Source organism: Paecilomyces variotii, assembly GCF_004022145.1.
Source record: "Paecilomyces variotii strain CBS 101075 chromosome Unknown C8Q69scaffold_21, whole genome shotgun sequence".
Classification (NCBI taxonomy): Eukaryota; Fungi; Ascomycota; class Eurotiomycetes; order Eurotiales; family Thermoascaceae; genus Paecilomyces; species Paecilomyces variotii.
Window position 1 is genome coordinate 82907 of NW_021167160.1, and position 22299 is coordinate 105205.

The window sequence follows — 22299 nt, forward strand, 5'->3', positions numbered from 1 at the left end:
AGAATACATACAACAGCAGGGATTCGCTGGTGGTCACCCACCCAACTACTAACCTGCCGGCGTGTGGCTTAAGTACGGCTGAGCGGACGGGAAGCCCTGTTTTCCACACCCTATGGTCGTATGTGCTTGATTGGAACTGGACTATAATTATAAGCTCGAAACAAGTGGCTTGTTACTACTCCTTGAATAATAGCCAAGGGACACGATAGAATAAGCAGTCCCTTCTACACGAGTGACTCTTACGATTTAAGTTTGTAATTTCCAAGTCTATCGTCGGTCTAAATGACGCTTACCTATGCTACTAGTCAGCCCAAATCGTGATAGGTATGGACCTGTAGGTATACTACTGAAATTAGTCTAGTCCATACATAAGTACAATATCGCGGGGAACCGGGCTTGGAGGGGGAGGGGAGCAAATTGAGGGGGAAATCCGATGGCGGAACGGTTGATTCGCCCGTCGATAGCGGGGGTCGGTCGAATTCTCTCCGAGGACGCGGAGAGAAATTAAAGTAGAGCAGTTCGTTAGTTACAGTAGCAGGCCTAGACTCCCTAGAGTGCTTGCTAGCAACTATATTTTGACGTATTATTGGGATATTGCTCCGCATTTTCATTCATCCTACCGGATCCGCATATGATGTTGAGTAGTCAAGAAACAGTCCCTAAAGCATAACCAGGAGGGAGCTACTAGTAACTATGACTATGACGCAGGGTCATCACCTGCTCCAGTTGGTCTTTTGAACCGGGCATGCAGATGAGCCCAGAGGAGCTGGAAATAGGCGTTCCAGAGTCGTGGCATTGTTGCTTCGGCCGAGATGGTCATCTACGGAGTGTTTATGTGTGATATTATCGGTTCTTCTGGAGGAAATAAATGAAGTTGTTACATAGAATTTCATTTCACGCTAGTTTCATGGCTCGTATACTGGACAGGCCTGCTGTTCTTTTGCCGAACAACATGGTATATATATATAGCGAGAGAGTCAGAAAACGACTCACAATCCCGGCAAACAGACAGAACAATTACGTATTTTGATGCTGCATTTATCCGAAAATAGCATCGGCAAGACGGATGCGGACAGTCTTGATCTGGGTGTAGTTCTCCAGGGCATACGAGCCCAGCTCGCGGCCCAGGCCAGACTCCTTGTAACCACCGAAGGGAACCTGGTGGTGGAGCATGTTGTAGTTGTTGACCCAGACGGTTCTATCAGCAGTTAGCGGGCTGTAGCACAATAAAATCAACCAGAAGATGTAACTTACCCAGCACGGAGCTCGTTGGAAACACGGATGGCAGTGTTGATGTTGCTGGTGTGGATGGCGGCCGCGAGACCGTAGTTAGTGTCGTTACCAATCTTGATGGCTTCTTCCTCGGTCTTGAACTTCTGGATAGCAACGACGGGGCCGAAGATCTCCTCCTGAACGATCTTCATGTCCTGGGTGACATCGATAAAGGCGGTAGGCTGGATGTAGTAGCCCTCGTTGCCGTGGCGCTCACCGCCGACGAGAACCTTGGCACCAGCCTTCTTGCCCTCATCAATGTAGCCCATGATACGGTCGAACTGGAGCTTGGACACCTGGGGACCCTGGAAGGTGTCCTTGTCGAACGGGTTGCCGACCTTGTTGGCGGATGCGCGCTCCTTGAAGCGCTGGACGAACTGGTCGTAGATGCCCTCCTGGACGAGGAGGCGGGAACCGGCACAGCAGCACTGGCCGTGGTTGAAGAAGATACCGAAGTTGGCCCAAGAAATGGCGTTATCAATATCGGCGTCGTTGAAGACGATGTTGGGAGACTTGCCTCCCAGCTCCAGAGTGACCTTCTTCAGGTTACTCTTAGCTGCGGCCTGGAGGATGGTACGGCCAACGGCGGTCGAACCAGTGAAGGCGATCTTGTCGATGCCCATATGGGCAGAGATGGCAGAACCCGCAATGCGACCAAAGCCAGAGATGACGTTAACAACACCAGGGGGGAATCCAGCCTCCTGGACGAGCTTGGCAGCGTAGAGTCCGGATAGAGGAGTCTGCTCAGCAGTCTTGATCACAACCGTGTTTCCAGCTGCGATAGCAGGGCCGATCTTCCAAGCCCACATCATCAGGGGGAAGTTCCAAGGGATAATCTGACCACAGACACCAATGGCCTCGTGCTTGGTGTAGGTCAAGTTCTCAGGGTCTGTGTCAATCGTCTGACCCACGATCTTGTCTGCCCATCCACCGTAGTACCGAATGCATGCTGCGGAGTTGGCGACGTCGAGCTTTGCGAAGAAGAGAGACTTGCCGTTGTCCAGCGACTCGATAGCTGCGAGGATATCCGCATCGCGTTCGATCAGGTCGGCCAGCTTGGTCAGTAGGCGACCACGGTCCGTAGGGGTGGTCTGCTTCCATGTGGTCTCGAAGGCCTTGCGAGCAGCGGCGACAGCAATATCGACATCCTTCTCGGTAGCCTCGTGGACGGAGATGATGGGCTTCTCGTCGTGGGGGTTGATGGTCTCAAAGGTCTTGTTCTCGACGCCCTTGACGAACTCGCCATTGATGAACCTGTGAGGGTCAGTACCGTCCCATATTGGGCCCCGAGAGCAGGGGATTCCGTGGCAGAAAACACGTACAGTCCAGTGGGCTGCTCATACTTGAGCGTGGGGGTGGTGATGGTGGAGAAGAGAGTGGAAGACATGATGGGCAACTAAAGGATAAATGGGTATCTGGCTTAATTGGAGAACAGAGATCAGTGAGAGGAAGGTCTATCTGATGAGAGGAAGAGAAAATCGTCTGGGGAGAAGCGCAGGCAACTGGTATATATATACCATACTCCAGGGACCCTGGGACCGTGGCTTCCCCCGCTCTCCCCCCTCCGTTGCTGGACGACAATGAGCTTCCTTGCTGCAGTGTCCAGTTCGCCATCCCAACCCCGCTATGGTGGAGCCGCCATGAAATCATTGACGATCCGTTGCTACAGTTAGATAGAGACTAAGAAAGATAAATTCTACTGCAACAATGTGATCCAAGTTCTTCATCGCCCAGACGGTGCGGGGTCATTTGGCGACCAATTGTGACGTGCCCGGTTCGCCATAGAAACCCACGCGGACCATAACCATAACCAACTTACTGACTCTACAGCAGACAGACGCGGTGGAATCTCAAATATCAGTCAATGGACAGTACAACTACAGCAAGTTAACAACAACCCGTATCTAGCGTCAAATGGACACCCTGCATGGCTGGGATGTGAGTCCCCCGCCGCCTTAGTCGACCGATCGACCAACACCACCATCGGCTGGAGGGAACGCTATCACATCTGGTCGGATTGCCGGAGAGTTGCAAGGTACCATACAACGGTTGGGAATCCAGGATGATTATTATTTGACAGGTGATGGTCGATGCGGAAGCCAGCTTCAAACAACGTTCATATCCTCAACCCAAACTCCCCGCAACGACTCCGCCCCTTTTCTCGTGGAGTTTCTGCAATTCATCGTGGAGAAATCTGGGGTTGGCGGGGACCACCGGCCCGGCTTTCCCGACGATCCCCGATAAAACCGACCACACGCGCTACTAGAACTCGTATATGACTCTCTGTCTCCCTCGGCTTTGATCGCAAGAACGTTATAGAGTTGAGCTCATCGCATCCTGATCTTGAAGCGGATCATCTGGGGTGATACGAGCAAATAATATGCAGAGTCAGACTCCGTTTCATCGGATCTCTAACTAATATCGACGCCTCCTAATGCCACATATTTTGGTAATGCGTCTACATCACATCCCATGCGGATCAGTAGAATTACTACTCCGTACTTCTCCTCCATGGATGTGGCGCTGCCGGTCTTAACTACTAATAATCTCCGAAGTCTACAGCGAGTCTATGGTGGGGTGGGATGAGCCAGCATTCTACCGTGGCGTCGGAACCGCACGGTTGAGAACCTGCTCAAACTCAAAGGGACGGATAGCGACGGTGGTTTTCTAGTTTTTCTAGTAGTCTGCTGGCAGCCTGGACGAACTTTCCCCGACCCGAACAGGGCGTAATATTGGATCAAAAGTGGTATCTATGGTATGTACACAGTACATACTCTATTCCCCTGCGTTCGTGACAACCCCGGGCCTGTGCTTCGTCAGTCTTCTGCAGCAGTAACTTAGGCACCTGGCAAGTAGTTATCACTGCCACCCACCTCTTTAGGTAGTTAATCTGGATTCTGTTTTATTAGAAATCGAATTAATAGGTAATAGGTAATCGGAACGACGGGCCGATAGATATTGGTACGTAGTATGAATATACTGACGGTAAACCCCCCGCATAGTTCAAGTTTACTGTTGATCTCCCGCCCACGCCGAGGGCTGAATCCCTGGAGTACCCCGTAAGACTTACCTACTGAGTACTAAGTATGCGGCTCCGGGCATTCTCCTGCAGGGTCCTTAAAGCGACCTGAACCGGTGACGACGTTAGATAGTCTAGTGACCTTTGCCCCTTCCGACATGTTTCATCCTGGCGATGAGCGCATCGGGGGTATCACGGGAGGAGCAGATGGCATATCCCCGTTGCTTCCTATTGCTAGTCGATCATCGTTCCCTTAGTCCGAACGCCTCTCTATCTTGGCTGAATAATTACCTACATACTTAGTTAACTAGTTAGTCCATAGTTGAGCAATAATTGCGAACTGCAATGAGAACAATGTCCACCTGATCCTTCTGTTCTCGGCTGCCGCATGAGTGCTTACGAGCCTAATAATGTGTCCTGATCTGATAAAGTTCGATGTCATGGAGGACCTAACTCTTCCCGTGGATCAAGCCAACTACCTAGGTAGGTAGAGACGTTCAGAATCGGGTTCACTCCGTGCAGAACGGATGAGGCTGTGATTATTATTACCTACAGTTGTCGTCTATCTGAAAGTGACCGGAGACGGACTGTCTATCTATCCGCGCACCGTCGGGTCGGGTTATGCACGGTAACTCGTGCTCGTAGAGGGAAATACCAGCAAATCAATGTTGAGGACAGATAGAAGGAGATGCTCTCTCATGCAACCTACGAACATTGTGGGATCGACTCAACTGCAGTCTGCACCTGCTCGAGGGGTTAGGTTGCCTCTTTCGGATACTGGCATCCCCTACCACGATAATCTAATGAGCGTCAATCGTAATAGCATATTACCTTAGATGAGAACTGCAGGGAATACCTATGCAGGTTTCTCTAGGAGTGGTTGATAGATATGGTATTTATCGTGGCATTTCTCATGATTCGATCTCCCAGTATCTGCAGGTTCATCCTGCATGCAGGCAAACTGCATATACATAATACAATCTTTCTCTGCCCGCACCGACCACTAGGTGCTCAAACTCTCGAGCTTATCGACGTCTCCTCGTCGTAGTCGGTGCTGGCTCGAATGCATCGTCATCATCCTCGATATCCTCACTCAGCACACTGACGCTTCGTGTAGTCCGGCTCGGTCGTGCACTGTTCCGCGAACTGGCCTGTGACGCACCGAAATCAAGTGTCGTCTGAGTCTGTCTCCCCCTCGTCGCAGTCGACCTAGCGGTCGTCCTCCGGGTTGAGGATGCTGCTGTGACGGACGAGGGGGCCGGAGACGCTGCTGTCCGCCCGCTCCGACGTTGGCCTGCAGTAGACGACGGGACGGTGCTGCGAGCTCGAGACTTCGTGGTAGCAGCCTTGGGTTGTGGCTGTTTGACGAAAAGAGCCTGAGACTCGTCGTCCGACACAGCATCCTCTGCCACGTCTTCTTCATCATCATCGTCCAGCATTACGACGTCTTCTTCCTCTTCTTCCTCGTCCGATACGACCTGTTTGCGGCGACCTTTTGCTGAAGCAGCTCCTCGTTTGGTCGTTGTCGTAGCTGTCTTGCGAGTGCTAGCAGTGGCTGTGGTCCTGCCACCACGACCTCTGCCACGTCCTCTTGATGCGCGTGGTGGCTCTGTGCCATCTTCTGCTGCTTCCTCCTCGACGGGGTCACCACCCTCGTTGTCAGAGTGGATGAGGGCTCCTGGCTGGTCTTCCCACGCGCCGTCGAATTCACTATCCCATCCATCGGGCTTGGGTTTGAACCGCTTCTTACCACGCGTCCGTCTCCCGGTGCCCTTGGAAAACGCCTCTTCCATCCGCGTGCGATACTTCTCCATTGCTGCATGGAGGGAAGCACTGCCTGTCTCCTCATCCATATCGTCACTGTCTTGATCTAAAGACAGCAAATGCTTGATCTGATTACCCAAGGACTCGTTGACAAACATTTCCATGGCATGCTTGTCATCTTTGTCGACAAACTGCGACACGGCATCACCAAATGAATTCTGCGGAAGGATTGTGAGGGATTGAGCCTGCAGAAATTCCCTAACTAGCTTTTCCACCTTGACCGTGTCCAGGGAGGTCAGCTGGGATACAACTGCCTCATCAACACCACTGTCCTTGGGACGGGTAGAGCTCGCCGCCTTCTTCTTCCTGTAAAACTGTACCACATCATTAACGTTTGCGACCCTCCCGACGAATCGGTTTGAAAATCTCTGCGGATTTTCACAATCGAAACTCCCTCCATCAGGTGTTGAGATCTCAACGCGTAGCCGGACTAACGGCAACGGTGGCTCTTGTTCTTCTTCTTCTTCGCCCTCTTGGCTCTCAAGCCATTCAGCTTTCGCTTCTTCGATCAGTTCGTCCACAATGGACATAAGGAAACGCGTGACTTCGGTCCGGTTATCATCTTTCCTCGCTAATTTCTGCGCCCCTTTTTCTTCAGAGAGGACAATCTCGCGCATCACAAACGGACGAACTGTCTTCAAACGGATCGGCTCACACTTGAATTCGCGGCCAGTAATAGTAAGGATGGCAACGTGTTTGGCCACAGCCTCGCCAGGCATTAAAGACGTTGCAACAGAAGACCCTGGCTGCATGACATGGAACTTCGTCTCCGGGTTTAGACGAGGATTGATGAGACACTCGTGCTCGTGACCCCAGATAACGAGGTCAAGGAAGTCTGGAAGGAACGTCTCAGGAAGATAACCAGTTTCCGTGTAAGCATGGTGATTCTGATGGACACTCATGAGATTAAACCAGTCGTCCTTCTGGGTGGCTGGCTGGAAGAACTTGACTTTGCCATCGCGGAAGGTCCTGAAGAGCCGCTCGTCTCGAACGTTGCTCATACCGTAGAGGGCAAGTTTTGTCCTGCCTTTCTGGAGAAGAACCGGTTTGATCTGAATGTTGTCGGATTCCGGCGTCCGCCCGTAGTAGTTGACCAAACCAGATACTTGTAGCAGATCTAGAGCGGCCAGATGGCCTTCACCAGACGGATCGTCATGATTGCCGTGGATCGAGAATACCGGAATGGCAACGTTGATGTCTAGATCTTCATAGTTGACATGATTGAAAGCCCCCTGGAAATTTTCGCTGGCGTCGCTGAGCATCTCGAGCTCGCAAGGCTTGTCCCCCAGACAGTTCATCCGTAGGGAACGCATCACTTGATACATGGATTTTCTCGACGGCTTATTTTCATGGAACAAGTCTCCCGCGAGCAGGACCATGTCGACATCTCGTTCCTTGGCCAGACACATCACTTCGTGGAAGCTCTTCCAGCTATCGTCACCCCGGATCGGATCACGCTCGTTGTAACCGACATGGTTGTCGGTGGAGACAAGGATGCGGATCGTGTCCGCGTCTGCGTTTGTTAGCTAAAATCGAATGTAATTGTTGATAATGGATCATACCTGTTAAGGAGGGCATCCGCTTAGTATATTTATTTCTCGAACTTGAAAAGGCAAAACTGAAGGCAAGATGCAGTGAGAGGTGTAAGTAGGGGAAGCTTCATGGAGAAACTAAAATGGCATCGTAGAACTTCGCGAATGCTGCCTAGTTTTTAGTCAAGTATGACCGAAAACCGACATTTCTCGATTAGGAGCTAAAGAAGGTTACACAAGCAAAAACGGAAACTCAGTGATCTACAGCCATTTAACAACGTATCCTGTTGAATTAATGCATCGTCGTTCTTGTCGCCTCTCGCGTTTTGGCGCGACGCGGTCACGTGCAGAAGCGCGAGCGCAATCGATCCGGTTTCAACTCGTCGGCTGCGCTCATCTTTCTTCCCCTCATCATCTTCCACCCTCCAAGACGCTCTCGTCCGTGATACTACTCCAACGCCACTCGCATCCTTCATCGACTGAACCAGAAACCCCTGGCTCAGTCGCACATCCCTCCTAGCGCTCCTCTCAGAAATCTTTTATGCCATCAGAGTCTACCGCAGTATCTCCGCATACTATAGACTCAGCCGCAGCAGACGCTCTCTTTTCTTCCCAGCATGGAGATGACCATCGCGACCAGCCGGTCTCTGACCATCTCTTCGATGAAAGGGTTGGAGACCACAGCCAGCCGAGCTGGATCGCGCACACGTCCGTCTGGGATTCTGCGGAACAGGACGAAGGTATCTCCTTGCGACGGTTGAGTTCCGGCTTGTCCGTGGACCAATCGTCGAGCGTCGACCGTGTCAGGCAGTATGAGAATTCTTCTATGTCGCCGGAGAGGAAATATGGAGACCTCCCCTTCAAGGTGATGCCGTCCAGTGACAGATCGCGCGTGTCGATCGAGGACTTCCCTAATGGTACGTACACAGGCGGCAAGATAAGGGACTTCCGATTTTAATATACAATGCAGAGGTTCTCACCCATATCCTTTCTCATCTGCCTCCGTCGAGCCTGTCATCAATGGCAGTAGTATCGCGCCGCCTCCACAATTTAGTGACAACACCCCATGCGTGGCGGATGGCGTTCTCTCGATACTTCCCGGGCCCTGATAGCATAGAGACGCGGCGTGCTGGGAAAAACCACCCGGATACGTTGCGTTCGGAGAAGCGGTACTTCACTAGGCTGACTGCACTGGCTTCCTGGCGCAGTGAGTACATCTTGCGGACGCGACTGTTGAGGTCGTTGGCCAGGGGCAAGCCTGCCAATTTTCAACCGCCCGGTAGACATGGGCCAGTGCGTTCAGCCAGTGTACAAAACGGTAGTGCCGTGATCACCTATACGTCCCAGCTTCTCTATCCTGTCAGTCACATTGATGGTAACTTTGGGACTGGTCTGGATAAGAGGCAGCCGAAGTTCATACACGGTGCCGTGGAGCAGGGTTTTGCTTCGGCGAGTGACCCTTCCATGGGAAAGGTCGGCAGTTGGGGCTTGTCAGATCATCAGATGTTCCAACACTTTGCTGATCTCTATCCTGGTGACGCACAGTACGGGTTAGGACCGGGCAACATGGTCGGAGTACCTAATTCTATGGATGTCAGTCAACAATATGGAATGGTCTACGGTGAAGGTTGTCCCCAGGGTCGCACCTACTTCATCTCCTCCGATGAGCAGAGGGGCCGATTTCTGAGCGTTCCTGACTCTAGCTCTCATCCTCAACTGGGAATACCTGCACTGAACATGATCACCACGGCTGTTTGTTCCGTCTGGATTGCGAAGTCCACAGCCATATTAAAAATGACGAATGGGCTTATTGGGTTGTTGTCAGGTTCATCGTCCGGAATCTTGACAGCATACTCATTGGGCACGAATTCTGCTCATGAGAAGCGCTTCGAACGAGGGCAGGTCACCGCCAGATGGGTCATCTGTCCGGGTGTCCCCATTATTGCTATTGCTGTGGATGAAAACTATTCAACCAAACGCCATTCTCACCGGCGCATTTGGGCTGTCGTCCTTAACGCGCTGGGAGAGCTGTTTTACCTCACCGAGCTTCCCGTTCAGCCGGAGTCCTCGCCCAAGCTTAGTGCCGAGCAGATGGAAAAGCTCGCCTGGAAAACAGGTCGCAGTGTCCGATGGGAACTAGTTGAAGCGAGCAGGCGTGTGGCACGCCCGGATCCCTATAATACGCAGCTCGTGCATGGTAGCTACAGTCCAAGATCATCATCCGATTCGATGGGTCTGAATGAGAATCAAATAGCTGCGGAGACCAAAGAGATCGAAAAATTCCTGGCATTCAAGCCGAAGCACTTTCGCAAAGTATGCCAGAGTTGGAATATGAGGCGCCACCTGAAAGTTGACTTCGCGGGTGACGACCTTCATGGAGCGGGCGAGTCCATGATCGTTATCGACTCTGGTCTTGAGGAAGAGCACTCGACTGCCTCTATCCGTCGCCTGACTAGAACGAGACTTGCGGTCGCGCGTGAAGGCTCTTCCGAGCCTTACCCTAGGATCCAGACTCCTAAAGTCCAGTCACTCTTTGGAGGCCCAAGTAGTCCTAGCGCCTCTCCTTTCCCTAGTGCTACTGAATGTCCTTCGAGGACGTCCAGTCACGCCAGCGAGCCTGTCTCCTCAGTTGCCAACACGGAGTGGAGAATCTCCGACTTCGTCTTCGGTGACCGCAAATCTGTCCAGATCACTTGCAGTGCTCTCGATCTTTCGAACTACGCCCAGCTTACCGTTGACGAGGACCCCCTCCTGAGCATGTCTGGTTCTTCGTCATCGTCTCCAGCTTCATCTCCCATGCCGCATATGGACCGGCCATCTGCAGTGTCGGAGATCCCAGGCCAACGGGGCAGGTATCTAGCGGTTGGGACTACAATGGGCACAGTATACGTTTGGGATGTGCGCAGCCCTTCTTCTGGAAATACAGAAATTGTTAACTCGATTTCTCCTGTCCGCGTGATCAACACGGACTCGCCACAAGTCTCGTGCGTTGGCTTGACGTCTCTCTACCTTGTGCACGGTGGAAATGACGGGTTGGTACAAGCATGGGATACTCTGGCTTCGTCCACGCGTCCTATCCGGACGATGAACTCCCGTTTCTCTTCTCGAGCTCGCCGTCGGCTTATCCAGGCGGAGGCATCTATCCAGGGCGTAGGCAACAACTACTTCGCTGCTGGTGCTCTATGTCTCGACCCTGATCCTACCGTTTTACGAGGCGTTGTTTCGCTTGGGACTCACCTACGCTACTGGGCCTACAGTTCCTCTGCCGCAGATCAGTATAAAAGCAGCAAGCGGCGACTGCGGCGTTCTATGCGCGGCAGTAACGGCGCTGTCGAGGGGCAGCGTTTCACCAGTAGCGGCCGTGGTGCACTTAGAGATCATATCGTTGACGAGAAGATGGAAATAGAGCGGCAAAAGATCGCTGATGCGAAGGAGAGACGACTCCTGAGTGGCCGTTTCGGTATTGATTTGCTTGGCCCAGATGCGAGCGAGGAGGAACTACTTGCCTACGCGCAAATGCTAAGTGAAGAAGCGTATACAAGTGATGAGCGCAAACGCAGAGAGAGCACTGCGAGTCCTACCGTGGATAGTACATCAAGCTCAACTGTTGGACCTAACGACAGCTCGTTTCCACCTCGCGAGTTTTCGTCGTCATCATCTCCCAATCTGGACACGGTCGAGGAGGAGCTGGATCCGGATATCGCTGAAGCCCTGCGTCTGAGTTTGCTTGAAAATAACCCCGGTCCTGTCGATACGACAGTTTTCGACTCTATCCCCGTCAAATACGTGACAGGCTCAAAGGACGAGGGATATCCGCCTTCGTCACCGGAACGCGCAGCGGCTGGAAGCAGTAGACAGGAGGAAATGGATGATCTCGAATTCGCCTTGCAATTGAGTTTGGCGGAGGAGGAGAGCCGTAGAGAGGCTACAGCGTCTGGACAGGACGAATTTCCTGCACTGAATACGCTGTCATCTTCATCAAGGGACAAGGGGAAGGGCAGGGCATAGTAAATAGCAGGGTGGTTCGATTTACAATGAGGGGTGATTTCTTTTGATTTTTTTCATCTGAAGGCATTGTTATGCTCAGTCACAGTTGCGATGCCAAGCATGCTTTATCATTTTCAACTGGTTTGCGAGATATATTTGAGTTAATTCCCTTCAGCTGTGTATACTTTTCCAGTAGAATAGGCCGGGGTTATAGGGATGGACCCAGCTTAACGGTGTATCAATTTCTCTTTCGAACTTATCCTACTCTGCCCATTCCCTAGAGCAGAAACCATGAAGTCAATATAAACATAAGCAGTTTCTTGGCTCGACGATTCCTACTCTACATGTCTACTCTAGAATATGTGGCTGTACCCACCATAACATCATCCCGAGAACCGATCTACAGTCCAATACATACTTGCCTTCGATCTCACTATTCATCTTATTCCAGCACATCCCTGTAAGTAGAGTCAATAGCAACACGAGCTGTTCTGTTCTGTTCTGTATTTGCTCTTAACGGTAATAACGGACTTTGCGAGGCAGAAGCAGAGTAGTGCAATTTGAATCAAGTGGCGCTTTAGGTATGCATTATTAGTTGACAGTAGGTAGTCTGGTGGCAATATGCCTAACACCTGGACTGATATTCGAAACCACTGGATCGGTCGTGGGTATAGATAGCGGGGAATAATAAACAGATAGGAGCATCATGGTGGAACGTGATAGGACCCACGGAAATTATACTGGGCATACGTATTATTATCATCCCATAGGGAGGAAAGTGAAATACAGATTCTTTTTGCTCTGGCAGTACTACAGTACTACTACTGTAACGTACCACTATCTAGGTACAGCTCTAATTTTCTCCTGTCAGGTTGGTGAGACCCAACTCAAAAAATATATGTTTTCTTTTTATGATTAAGGAGGACCTCTTGGGAGTCCCTGGTTCCTGAGACATTCTCTCCCCGATGTAACGGTCAGTCGCTGATCCCTTCAACACGCGAAGATCCGAGACCGACGGTGCGGCCCACCATGGGAAATGAGCCATACCCACCGTGCCGATCAGATGAAGATCATGTACTCTACGGAGTAGCTAGGATGAAAGGAGCACACGCCCACAAAAGCTGAATAAACCAGTCCTTGCAGTGAACCACAGTCGTTAATTGAGGGTCAAATATGTACCTATGGAAAATCAGAACGCCTAATCTCAAAAGAGGCCTGCCCTTTTCGATGGGATCCGCGATGCTCCCTCGCATCTCTGCAAGAAGAAAGCATTACATACAAGACATGCGGCAATAGCCCAAAGCGTAAAATAAGTGACAAGAAAAAGCACGGATAATGATCCGAAAGATATCCGCCTCTCAGGGTCACCACGATTCTCGAGTCCTCGCGTCACGTTGCTTGTATCATGAGCCAGATGCCCGACGAGCCCGTGCAATGTGTACATTGAATATGTTTAATTTTTATTGCCTCGAAAAGAAATGATGCACCCAGTCTCTGTTCCCTCAAGTAGACGACAAAAAGAACCTACGCAGCCAGAGCCAGAAGCATGGTAGTCAGAGCACCGGCAAGGCTGAACATGCCCGAAGCAGTGGACTTGCCGGCGGCGTTTGTCTTGGCAGAACCGCTGGCGCTGGAGGTCGACGAGGCGGAGGTAGAGGAACCACTGCTGCTGCCCGAAGTGTTTGAACCGGGCTCATTGGACTGGTCGTTGGCAAGAACGTTCAGTTCGATACCGGTGATCTCCTTGCCAGTGCTGTCATAGATGGTCTCGTTGATCTTGGTGTTCTTGACGGAAACGAGCTTGCCAACGTTAGTGCTGCCGACACCGTTATCGATCATCTTCTGGATGGTGTCCAGACGCGCGGGGAGGTCAAAGGTGTTGGGGAAGCCACTGGTGCTGATCAGGTCGGCACTGCAGACGACGGGCTCGACCGAAGTCTGAGAGCTGTTGGCGGCCCGGACGCTCTTCAGATCGACCTTGGCGAACTGCTTCTGCAGGTTCTCGTAGTCCACAAGCAGAGACACGGTGTCGTTGTCGTTGACCTGAACCAGACCGTAGTTGTTGGCCTCCTGGGTCCACTCGTATACCAGGCCCCCGGAAATGGCCTGGGTCATCTCCTCGCTGTAGATGGCCTGGACTTCAGTGAAGACGCGGGGGGTAACCTTGTTGCATCCGTATTCGGAGAAGAACACGGGCAGGCTGGCGTTCTTGAAGTCGTCGGCCAGAACATCGTAACCGGCAGTCTTGATGCTGGAGTCACCGCACCACGAGTAGGAGTTCAGACCGAAAAAGTCAGACCGGGAGCTGGTCGAGTTCTTGATCTCGCAAGACATGTAGTTGGAGGTGTCCACAAGGATATCGCGAACATCAGCAGCAGAGTAACCGACAGGGATAGAACGGTTGGCGTGCTTCGCGATGTAGTCGTGCATGTCACGTTGCACCGCCTACGGGTCATTAGTGATGACAGCTCTGCGAATCAAACGTGTAGTAAGGGGCACAAACCCGAACGTAGGAGGGGACCTGCTCGACACTGTCCTGGTTGATGACCTCGTTTCCGGAGAAGAGGGCCAGAGTGTTGGGGTAGTTCTTGAAGGCTTCGATCATGCCGAAGACCTGCTTCATGTAGATGGGGTTATACGAGGTCCAGGGTGCCGTCCGGTCCAAGGAACCGTTCTCCAGAGGAGAGTTGACATCCAGAATCAGGTAGATACCGGCCGCGTTGAAGATGGAGGCACACTCGTCATGGTTAAGGTCAGGGCTCATGTTGTAGATACGGATGGTGTTGACCTAGGTGAAATCCATGAGCGCTTCTCCCAGTGAGGCAATCTAGAAAGATTGGAACATACACCCAGACGCTGCATGAGCGCCGCATCACGCATACACGTTTGAGGGTCGCTAAGAGGGTCGGATTTGCCAGTAAAGCCAGAGGAACCACCGGGCTGGTAGCTAGAAGATGAACTGCGTTAACGGAGTGATCTCCTCACAAAACGGGTTTGACTGGAGGCGCTGCTTACTCGACACCGAGGATCTGGAAGCGTTCCTTGGTGACGCTGTTGACAAAGTCTTTTCCTTCGACAATGACGGGCTGGACGGCAACAGCGGTAGTCGCCAGACCACAGAGCGCAGTGAAGATCTGCGCGTAGGACTGTGATTCGCAAAGTAGTCAGCGCCAAGCAGTCGACATGTGGTAGAGGGGCAGATAGAAGCACATACAGGAACCATGTTGGCTATCGAGGCTTATCTACAGAGAAGAAGAACGGGCGAGGCGGAAGCGATCGCGGAGATTGAATGTCCAAAAGGAATGGCTGCGCGGGGGCAAAGGGGATTGAACCGTCGAGAGAGTGTAGACGGTTTTTAAACAAGAAGCAGAGCAAAGGAAGCTGCGAGGGAGGAGGGAGAGAAAGACCGATGGAGACTGAAAAGCAGTTGGTATGCTCCGCACGGAAGAAGGATGCAAGGTTATTTCTACATTCACCGGGAATATATCAAGGAAACAGAAGGGGAGAGAACTCGGGGAGGTCAAATAGGAAAATGGAGCATGGGGTCAGACACAACTGATTCCAGGAGTAACCAAGCTTGAGGAGGCGCCAAATGGGGCCGGGCTAAGATAGCGCCAGGAGCGATAATATCAATCATACATGCCGGCGGTTGGGCGACAACACAAGGGTTCAAGAGCTAAATTGAATAGATACTAGTAGATAGTAGCAGATTTGATTCAACAGCCAACCACCGGGCTGGAATGCCCCCCCTGGCTGATTGACCGTCACTGGCACGTTTATCTGTGTCCAAAAAAAAGTCTCTACTCGACATAGGGCTGGTGTTGAACAATAATAATGTAACTAGAGCACACTACGGAGTCCATTAGATATATTATTAATCTCTGCAGGCTGGATGGATTTCATGCCATGACGTCTAAGGGACCGTGCACCAGGAGCATCCGAAACAAATCGAGAAAGGAGAAAAATCAATCAATGAATCAATCAATCAATCAATCAATTGTCCACATGGGGGTGGTTCGTTAAAAGTACAGCACATACCGCTCCTTGGCAGGAAACCTGAATGAAACAGACCAGCACCGACACTGCCGAACCGCCATGGCGCCAACAAGGACCAAGACGCCCACGCGCTTGGCACTGGGTGGCGATGCAAATATACAAGACGTATACACGGGGAAGAGAGAAGTAGTGGAGATGGAGGGGAAGATGGGGAGTTTGTGTCGGATTAGGGGGGGAAATGAAGAGAGGATGGAGCCGTGGACGATGACCAGTCCACTGCATATTGGTCGTCGTCACGATTCATCAACACAGAAGATAACAGGCGATTCGGGGTTGTTTTTCCCCAGACAACCCCAGACCGTCGGCCGTCATCAATTCATCGGGGTCAGTCCATTTATTCGACGCCGTGTCCATCCACGCTGGGGCCTTCGCCCGTGAAGGAGCCCAGCTTCAGGCCACTGTCCAGGGCGACCATCTCTGCCAAGATCTCCAGGACTTCCTTGGGGACGGTCTTGTCGTATATCGAGATCAGGTCCTTGGGCTGCGGGTAGACCTTGAGGGCCTTGTAGAAGGCCAGGGCTGCCTCGATGTTGTCGGAGCCTGAAGCTTTACGTCAGCGTCGGTCCTTTCTTCCTCGGCCGTCAAACGCGGAAAAAAGAGAAAAGAAAAAAAAGGCGTACCTTCAGCGCACAGAGACTCTCCCTTGGCGACCTGGCTCATGAAGTAGGCCTCCTTCTCCTCCAGATCGGTGGGGAAACCCTCATCCTTGGCCTGCTCGACAACAGCCTTGATGGTCTCTCGCTGCTGAGCGCCTTGAGCCTCAACTTCCTCCTTGACCGCCCGAGCAAGTCGTCGGTTGTCCTTCTTCAGGGCGCGCCGAAACTCGGGATCCGACTGCCTCTTGTGGTCGAAGTAGATGGCGTAGGCTGTGGACAATGTCAGCACCAATGCGAATTAACGTCCGTGACGCCGTGCTGGCGATGTTGTAGAGGCGGCCATACCAAGAAGGCCCGTCAGGACCGTGCCGGCGGATGCGGCCACCAGAGTCGATGTCTTCATGGTGATGTGTAGAAGAAGAAGGAAAAAAAGAAGAAGATACTGAAGACAGAGAGAAGAAAGAAAGAAAGACAGGCAATGAGGGGGACAATAATTGCCTGTTGATGGAGCGAGAGGGAAGCGTTGTTTGGTGAAGCTGATTCTCTCTGGCCCTTCCTTTTCCCTGCCAGCTTCGGCTCGTCGGCGATAATTTTGAGAGATGGATCATCGTTCTTCCGTCGCGGCCTCATCGCGTCACATCAAGAGCATCAAAGACTCCGTGTTATCTTGATCTGGATCTTGATCTTGAGGCTTTGCATCGATCCATAACTGCACATCCATCCTCTCTCTCTCTCCCTCCCAGCAGCCATGGAAGGCCGTGGGTTGACCCTGCGCAGCAAGTCCCGACGGCCCCAGATCAGTGCTCCAAAGCCCATCTCAGCTCCTCTGCCCGCCAACAGCAAAGCCTCCGGTGCCGGTCTGCCTTCCGGTCCCCGCGAGAAGCCTCAGCAGAATGGCGCGACCGCTGATCTCGTCAAACGGAGATATTCAACCCGGTTCAACCAGGTCCCAGATCTGGACGCCAATGCGCCGCCGGTGCCAAGTGTGCCTGCACTCCCCGGAGCTTTTGGAGGTCGTGATGCCTCTCCAGCAGGCAATGGAGGAGCTGCTTCCGGCTCATCCCCAGGCCTACGAGTCGATCTCAGTGCGCTGAGAGATCCCAGTCTCCCCGTGGATAAATGTAAGTGCGGCAACATGGACTTTTGATGATTGAAATCCCCTTGCCGGTTACTGATTACTGACTGGATGATGTAGATGTCGCCAGCTTGCTGGCTGACGCATCAGAAGAGGACATCCAAGAGTACCAGGATCGCCTGCGGAAAGTGAAAAACAGAACCTCAACCGACCTACAACAGAACGTCTACCAGAATCGCACCCAGTTCATCAAGATCAGTAAGGAAGCAGAGAAGCTCAAGGGTGAGATGCGGACCCTGCGCTCTCTGATGGCGGAACTCACGACAGCTCTGGGCCAGACGAGCTCTGCAAATGGCCTCAGCCCGCTGTCTGCCTCATTCGAGGACCGTCCATCTCGCAAGGCGAATCGCAGTTCCGTTGCCAACCTTGAAAGCATGTGGAGCGTGCAGCTGCAGGCCCTCTGGAAGACTGTCGAAGGGTCACAGAAATTCTTGCCAGCCGTTCCAGGTCGTCACATCGTCCTCGAGACGGGCCACTGGGTGGAACTGGATTCTGCAACTTGGAAACCACGACGGCCTGTTCATATCGTGCTGCTTAACGACCATCTCCTCGTCGCGGCCAAAAAGCGGAAGCGTGTCGACCAGAGTAACCCGAACAATCGGGGACCGGTGCCAACGAAGCTGGTGGCGGAAGAATGCTGGCCGCTGCAAGATATTGACATGATAGACCTAGGTGCCAATCTGGGGTCTGGCTCAAGTCGTGGGGAGGCTGAAGGGCGTGGAGTCACCAATGCGATCAACATCAGGGTGGGGTCGAAGTCTTTTACCTATCGACAAGACCACCGCAATTCTTCCGCTAAAAATGAGCTTTTGGCGACCTTCCGCAAGACAGTAGAGGATCTCCGCACAACCCTTCGATCCGAGACGGAGACTGCTGGAAAGGCCAGCGACGCCCTGGCCTATCTGACCGGAGGCTCGAGGAGATCGGAGCTTTTTTTTGACGGCGGCGAGAACATTCGAGACACACCGGAAGTCCGAATCGACGTGGACGGAAAGCAGCAGAATCTCCGCTGGGTGGAAGGGCAGATCGACGACCTCGACATTGCCATTGCTCTGCAGCACTTTGAGGAGGCTGTATCCAGCATTGAACGTCTGCGGAAACTGGCCCGTGGTCTGAAAGGAAACACGGTCGCGCAGGATGCGATCAACACGAAACTCGACGAGCGAGTCACGAAGCTGGCCGGTATTATTTCACGCGCGCTGGTGAACAAGCACTCGTTTCTGAACGCGACTAAGACGAACGTCAGCTGGCTGACTCGTCTGGGATTGGAAGACCGTGCGAGGGAGGCGTATCTTCGAGCGAGATCAGAAATCATCACCAAGAGAGTCAGGTTCGTTTTCATTTTCTGTTTTAAATTGTGCCCGTCCGTTCAACGATCCTAATTACTTGTACTTAGGCAATGCATCTTCGAGGGTGATCTGCGGCTCTATATCTTCCAGATTTCTTTCGTCTATTTCACTCTGATCCGCAATACTCTGAGCATCTATCAAGCCTGCTTCCCCGCTCTCATGACATCAGCCTCCATCAAATGGGCGAAGGAGCACCTAGACAGCTTCAATGCTCTTCTGGCGCGGCAACTGAGCTCGGTGTTGCGCGGTACAGGCGTATGGAACAAGTGCATGGAGATTGTGCACGAGCACGCAGCGATGCTGACGGAGGTTGGGGTTGATTTTCAGGACTTTGTCGGCAAGGGTCTTGAAAACGATCAGAGTCCTAGTCGGAAGCAGAGCGGGTCGTCAGCAGAGATGTTGGCAGCTGCGCAGGGAGCGGAGTGAAGACCTCTTTGGACTCGAATTAACGATACGATACCCCCCCTATGCGGACGCCTGCTGGATGTCCCTTGTCGATACAGGCTACAGCTTTTTTATTTCATCTCATCATCAATTATATTTCAGCAAGAATGCAATTGTCCAAGAACTTTTTAGGCTACTGCTCCTCTCATAACACTATTAAGCAGATATCTTTATAATGGCGTATTATGTATATATATATTTCACGGCACCAAAATCCGATGTCGTACAGTGTCACTTGAAACTTTTCATGCTTTTTCATCACATCTAGGCATCTATATATGTAAGTACAGTACAGAGACCAATCGCTCGGATATCATCCTCAAACGATCAGAGTAAAATTACAGAGTGAAATACTCGTATATATCCTCATCCCTCTCCTCTGGCTCTACGTCATTATCTCTCCGACGCCAAGTTCGTCGAGATTTCTCGGTGCCGGTAGGGGACCAGACGGCATCCCAGGCCTCGCCGCCAAGGGTGCTATCGTAGCCGAGAACACCCATCTTGAAATCGAGGGGTTCACCAACACCGAGGTCAGAGGGCAGACGCATCCAATGCCGGACAGAATCTGGGATCTCCTCCCGGATGTGGCTAATGACGAGGAGGGCCTGCTGGTCGGAGAGACCCTTGTGGCGGGCCTTGGAGACTTCAACGGTCGCCTCGTTGAGCCAGGTATCTGCTGTAGAGGTGCGACGCGTGGCCGTGCTGACATGATTACGCTTCAGTTCGCCGGACTCTAGGAAATGGAGGCATTTGTCGCGCAGAGAAGCGGGCATGCCGGAGAAGGCTTCGTCGAGAATAACGAGATCAGGTTTATGCACGATGGCGCGGATGAAGAGAACAAGACGTTGCTGAGCAACGTTCAGGGAAGAGAATCGGAGTGAATCGGCGTAATCGACATCGTAGTCAGGAAGGGTATAGTCGTGCTTCAGGGGCCTGTAGTTGGAGAGCCTGGGGAACATTTCCATCTGTGCTCCCCTCACCTTGCTGGAAGAGGCATCTACTCCTGTCGTGGCGTCGGGGTCTAGGTCAGCCTTGAAGAATCTGAGCGCGGCATTGACGTCGAGATCCTTTTCGTGATCCAGCCGGGGCTTCGACAAGAAGGTATCGGCAAAGGCAGATTCGACAGCCTGACGGACGGTGAGATTGCGAGGGAAGAAGGCATGGATCTCGGGCGACGAATGTCCGATCCGTGACTGCAGCTCGAAGATGGAAATTCCGGGCTTTCCTGCCTCCGGCAGTCGAGATCGTCCGAATAGTTTGATAGGCAAAGCGTAGGCCTGGGGATGATCAGATGTTATTAGCGACAGCAGTGTCGTCTTCCCGGATCCATTGGCCCCAATGATGGCCCAGCGCTGGCCGCGGCGGACTCTCCAATGGAGCCCATCCTGGAGCTTGTCGTTGACTTTTTGCTTCCAGTTACCCAGGACGACCTTGTCGCCATACTGAACGCGGACACCGTCCATTTCAATGACAGGCTCCCCTCCTCTCGGGGCAGTAATCTCCAGCAGCCGCTGCTTGGTATCCACCAATTTCAGATCTCTGAGGAGTTGACGATCCAAGATACCTTCATCCATGGCGCGTTTAGCCTCGATGTATGATGGATTTTTCTTGAGCTCTTCGAGCTCTTTACGTGGGGTTGACTCGTCGGTGAGACCCTTCCAGACCTGGAAAGTCTCATGGACTTGCGATCGGTCTCCCTGCAGTAGAACGCGGTGGGAATTACCCAAGACCATCATGTGCGTAATCCAGTCTGGTAGATGATCCTGCGGTCGCAGGGAGAGTATGAGGCGTGGCGAACACTTCTCCGCCAGGCCATGCAGGAGGATCGAGATGCTCTGGACCGTAGCCGGATCGAGTCCCACTGCGAGTTGTCAGTACGCTGTAGAATGAATCCGAGGCAGTGGTAAGCCTGGCACTTACTGAATGGATCATCCAGCAGGAGCAACTCGGGCTTGCTCAGCAGCGCTTTTGCGATTCGCGCACGTCTCGTCTGGCCGTTGCTGAGGTTGGCTACCGGCATATCGAGCAATGGTTCCAGCTTTAGATTGGCGATAACCTGTTCGAGGAAAGCCAGATCCTTAACGGTGCCATTTTCTTCACCCTCGAGCGGGTTCAGCGAGGTCTGTCCCTGCAGATACTGCCGCAGCGTCCAGTCGGTCTCTTCTCGTAGACTCTCGTAGCGTGCGCTCAGGTACGCTCCGCGGACACCACCTGTTGCTTGTGACCCCTCTCCACTGAAACCAACATATTGAATAGCGCGTCCTGGATATCGCAACCGGTGATCTTTGGCGGCGATCTCGTCTGTCAAGAGGTAGGGATAGGTACGCGCACTGGGTGGAAGACAAATCAGCTGGCCCCGCAAGATTTCCAACAGCTTCGTTCTCTCTGTGGAGCCAATGATGGCCCAGTGCTGCAACGACTGGCCATCTTGAACTCCTTCAGCAGCTGAGGAGCCGGATGGGAGAATGAAGTTGAGGTTGGGATAGAGAGGCGGATTCTCTTTCTCGGCCTTCGGGTCGGGACTAGGATATCTCTCGTAGAAGGTACCGTCCTGGATGCGAATCAATGGAGGCGCAGAGGAGACACGCCGCAGGGTCCGGTAGAGGACCGGAGCCCTCAGAGGCCCAGTCAGAAGACGTGGACGCAGCAGCATGTCTGGGTTGAAATGCGCAAACGCTGGAAGATCGATAATGATGATCTGATAATCCTCATATTTGATCCTCGGACTTAACGCCGAACGCTAAGCTCCGGATGGCTGATACGGCCGATATCGGTCACATGACATGGTCTACTTGTTATTCCTTTTCGATAGTAACTGTATACTATATATACTACTATATATACTATATATTATTATATCGTTAGTATATAATATGTTGGGTCAAAAAGGAGCAATCCTTGGGGAGATAAAAATATTGCCCTCATGTTACGTTCTTTCATCGCATACAACGGGTAGGTATATATATATATATATGAATGCTATACACATGGACACAATAGTTATCTAGTCGACGTGAAGTTACACTCTGACATCCCCTGGCAGGGGAAGATCACTCATTGTCCAGAATTTTCTTCCCTGTTGGAT

At 52.2% G+C, this 22299-nt stretch overlaps 7 protein-coding genes across 7 annotated transcripts; 2 read left to right on the plus strand and 5 right to left on the minus strand.

Annotated features, from left to right (window-relative positions):
- Nucleotides 1–862: 862 nt before the first annotated feature.
- On the minus strand, nt 863–2766 carry C8Q69DRAFT_482952 (aldehyde dehydrogenase). The gene is made up of 3 exons (XM_028631691.1): nt 2595–2766; nt 1255–2526; nt 863–1198 (listed from the first exon to the last, which is right to left on the minus strand). Exons 1-3 carry the CDS (start codon nt 2657–2659, stop codon nt 1039–1041), a joined length of 1497 nt encoding a protein of 498 aa, XP_028481032.1. The 5' UTR covers nt 2660–2766; the 3' UTR covers nt 863–1038.
- A 2550-nt stretch (nt 2767–5316) lies between these two features.
- Nucleotides 5317–7693, minus strand: C8Q69DRAFT_511017 (double-strand break repair protein mus-23; the record flags this gene model as incomplete). Its single annotated transcript, XM_028633235.1, has 2 exons — nt 5317–7628; nt 7678–7693. The coding sequence occupies 2 exons, from the start codon at nt 7691–7693 to the stop codon at nt 5317–5319; spliced, it is 2328 nt and encodes a 775-aa protein (XP_028481033.1).
- Nucleotides 7694–7938: 245 nt separating this feature from the next.
- On the plus strand, nt 7939–11945 carry C8Q69DRAFT_188193 (hypothetical protein). Its single transcript, XM_028625945.1, has 2 exons — nt 7939–8564; nt 8618–11945. Exons 1-2 carry the CDS (start codon nt 8189–8191, stop codon nt 11653–11655), a joined length of 3414 nt encoding a protein of 1137 aa, XP_028481034.1. The 5' UTR covers nt 7939–8188; the 3' UTR covers nt 11656–11945.
- A 1213-nt stretch (nt 11946–13158) lies between these two features.
- C8Q69DRAFT_511019 (1,3-beta-glucanosyltransferase Gel2) lies at nt 13159–14857 on the minus strand (the record flags this gene model as incomplete). Its single annotated transcript, XM_028633236.1, has 5 exons — nt 13159–14079; nt 14138–14422; nt 14482–14581; nt 14650–14780; nt 14849–14857. 5 exons carry the CDS (start codon nt 14855–14857, stop codon nt 13159–13161), a joined length of 1446 nt encoding a protein of 481 aa, XP_028481035.1.
- A 1167-nt stretch (nt 14858–16024) lies between these two features.
- On the minus strand, nt 16025–16689 carry C8Q69DRAFT_409755 (putative mitochondrial import receptor subunit; the record flags this gene model as incomplete). The annotated part of the gene is made up of 3 exons (XM_028628259.1): nt 16025–16230; nt 16311–16556; nt 16632–16689. 3 exons carry the CDS (start codon nt 16687–16689, stop codon nt 16025–16027), a joined length of 510 nt encoding a protein of 169 aa, XP_028481036.1.
- A 178-nt stretch (nt 16690–16867) lies between these two features.
- C8Q69DRAFT_188238 (Cullin repeat-like-containing domain protein) lies at nt 16868–19374 on the plus strand. Its single transcript, XM_028625947.1, has 3 exons — nt 16868–17407; nt 17482–18751; nt 18818–19374. Exons 1-3 carry the CDS (start codon nt 17035–17037, stop codon nt 19194–19196), a joined length of 2022 nt encoding a protein of 673 aa, XP_028481037.1. The 5' UTR covers nt 16868–17034; the 3' UTR covers nt 19197–19374.
- On the minus strand, nt 19178–21910 carry C8Q69DRAFT_188204 (P-loop containing nucleoside triphosphate hydrolase protein). Its single transcript, XM_028625946.1, has 2 exons — nt 21135–21910; nt 19178–21075 (listed from the first exon to the last, which is right to left on the minus strand). The coding sequence occupies exons 1-2, from the start codon at nt 21865–21867 to the stop codon at nt 19553–19555; spliced, it is 2256 nt and encodes a 751-aa protein (XP_028481038.1). The 5' UTR covers nt 21868–21910; the 3' UTR covers nt 19178–19552.
- Between the last annotated feature and the right edge of the window lie 389 nt (nt 21911–22299).

Bases quoted from the DNA above. Each gene is read 5' to 3' on its own strand.
- C8Q69DRAFT_482952 (XM_028631691.1), bottom strand. From the start codon at position 2,659: ATGTCTTCCACTCTCTTCTCCACCATCACCACCCCCACGCTCAAGTAT. The intron at 2,527-2,594 runs GTACGTGTTTTC...TGACCCTCACAG, and splicing joins TATGAGCAGCCCACTGGACT to GTTCATCAATGGCGAGTTCG. The intron at 1,199-1,254 runs GTAAGTTACATC...AACTGCTGATAG, and splicing joins TCCAACGAGCTCCGTGCTGG to AACCGTCTGGGTCAACAACT.
- C8Q69DRAFT_188193 (XM_028625945.1), top strand. From the start codon at position 8,189: ATGCCATCAGAGTCTACCGCAGTATCTCCGCATACTATAGACTCAGCC. The intron at 8,565-8,617 runs GTACGTACACAG...TATACAATGCAG, and splicing joins GATCGAGGACTTCCCTAATG to AGGTTCTCACCCATATCCTT.
- C8Q69DRAFT_188204 (XM_028625946.1), bottom strand. From the start codon at position 21,867: ATGCTGCTGCGTCCACGTCTTCTGACTGGGCCTCTGAGGGCTCCGGTC. The intron at 21,076-21,134 runs GTAAGTGCCAGG...GACAACTCGCAG, and splicing joins CCTGCTGGATGATCCATTCA to TGGGACTCGATCCGGCTACG.
- C8Q69DRAFT_188238 (XM_028625947.1), top strand. From the start codon at position 17,035: ATGGAAGGCCGTGGGTTGACCCTGCGCAGCAAGTCCCGACGGCCCCAG. The intron at 17,408-17,481 runs GTAAGTGCGGCA...TGGATGATGTAG, and splicing joins CAGTCTCCCCGTGGATAAAT to ATGTCGCCAGCTTGCTGGCT. The intron at 18,752-18,817 runs GTTCGTTTTCAT...ACTTGTACTTAG, and splicing joins ATCATCACCAAGAGAGTCAG to GCAATGCATCTTCGAGGGTG.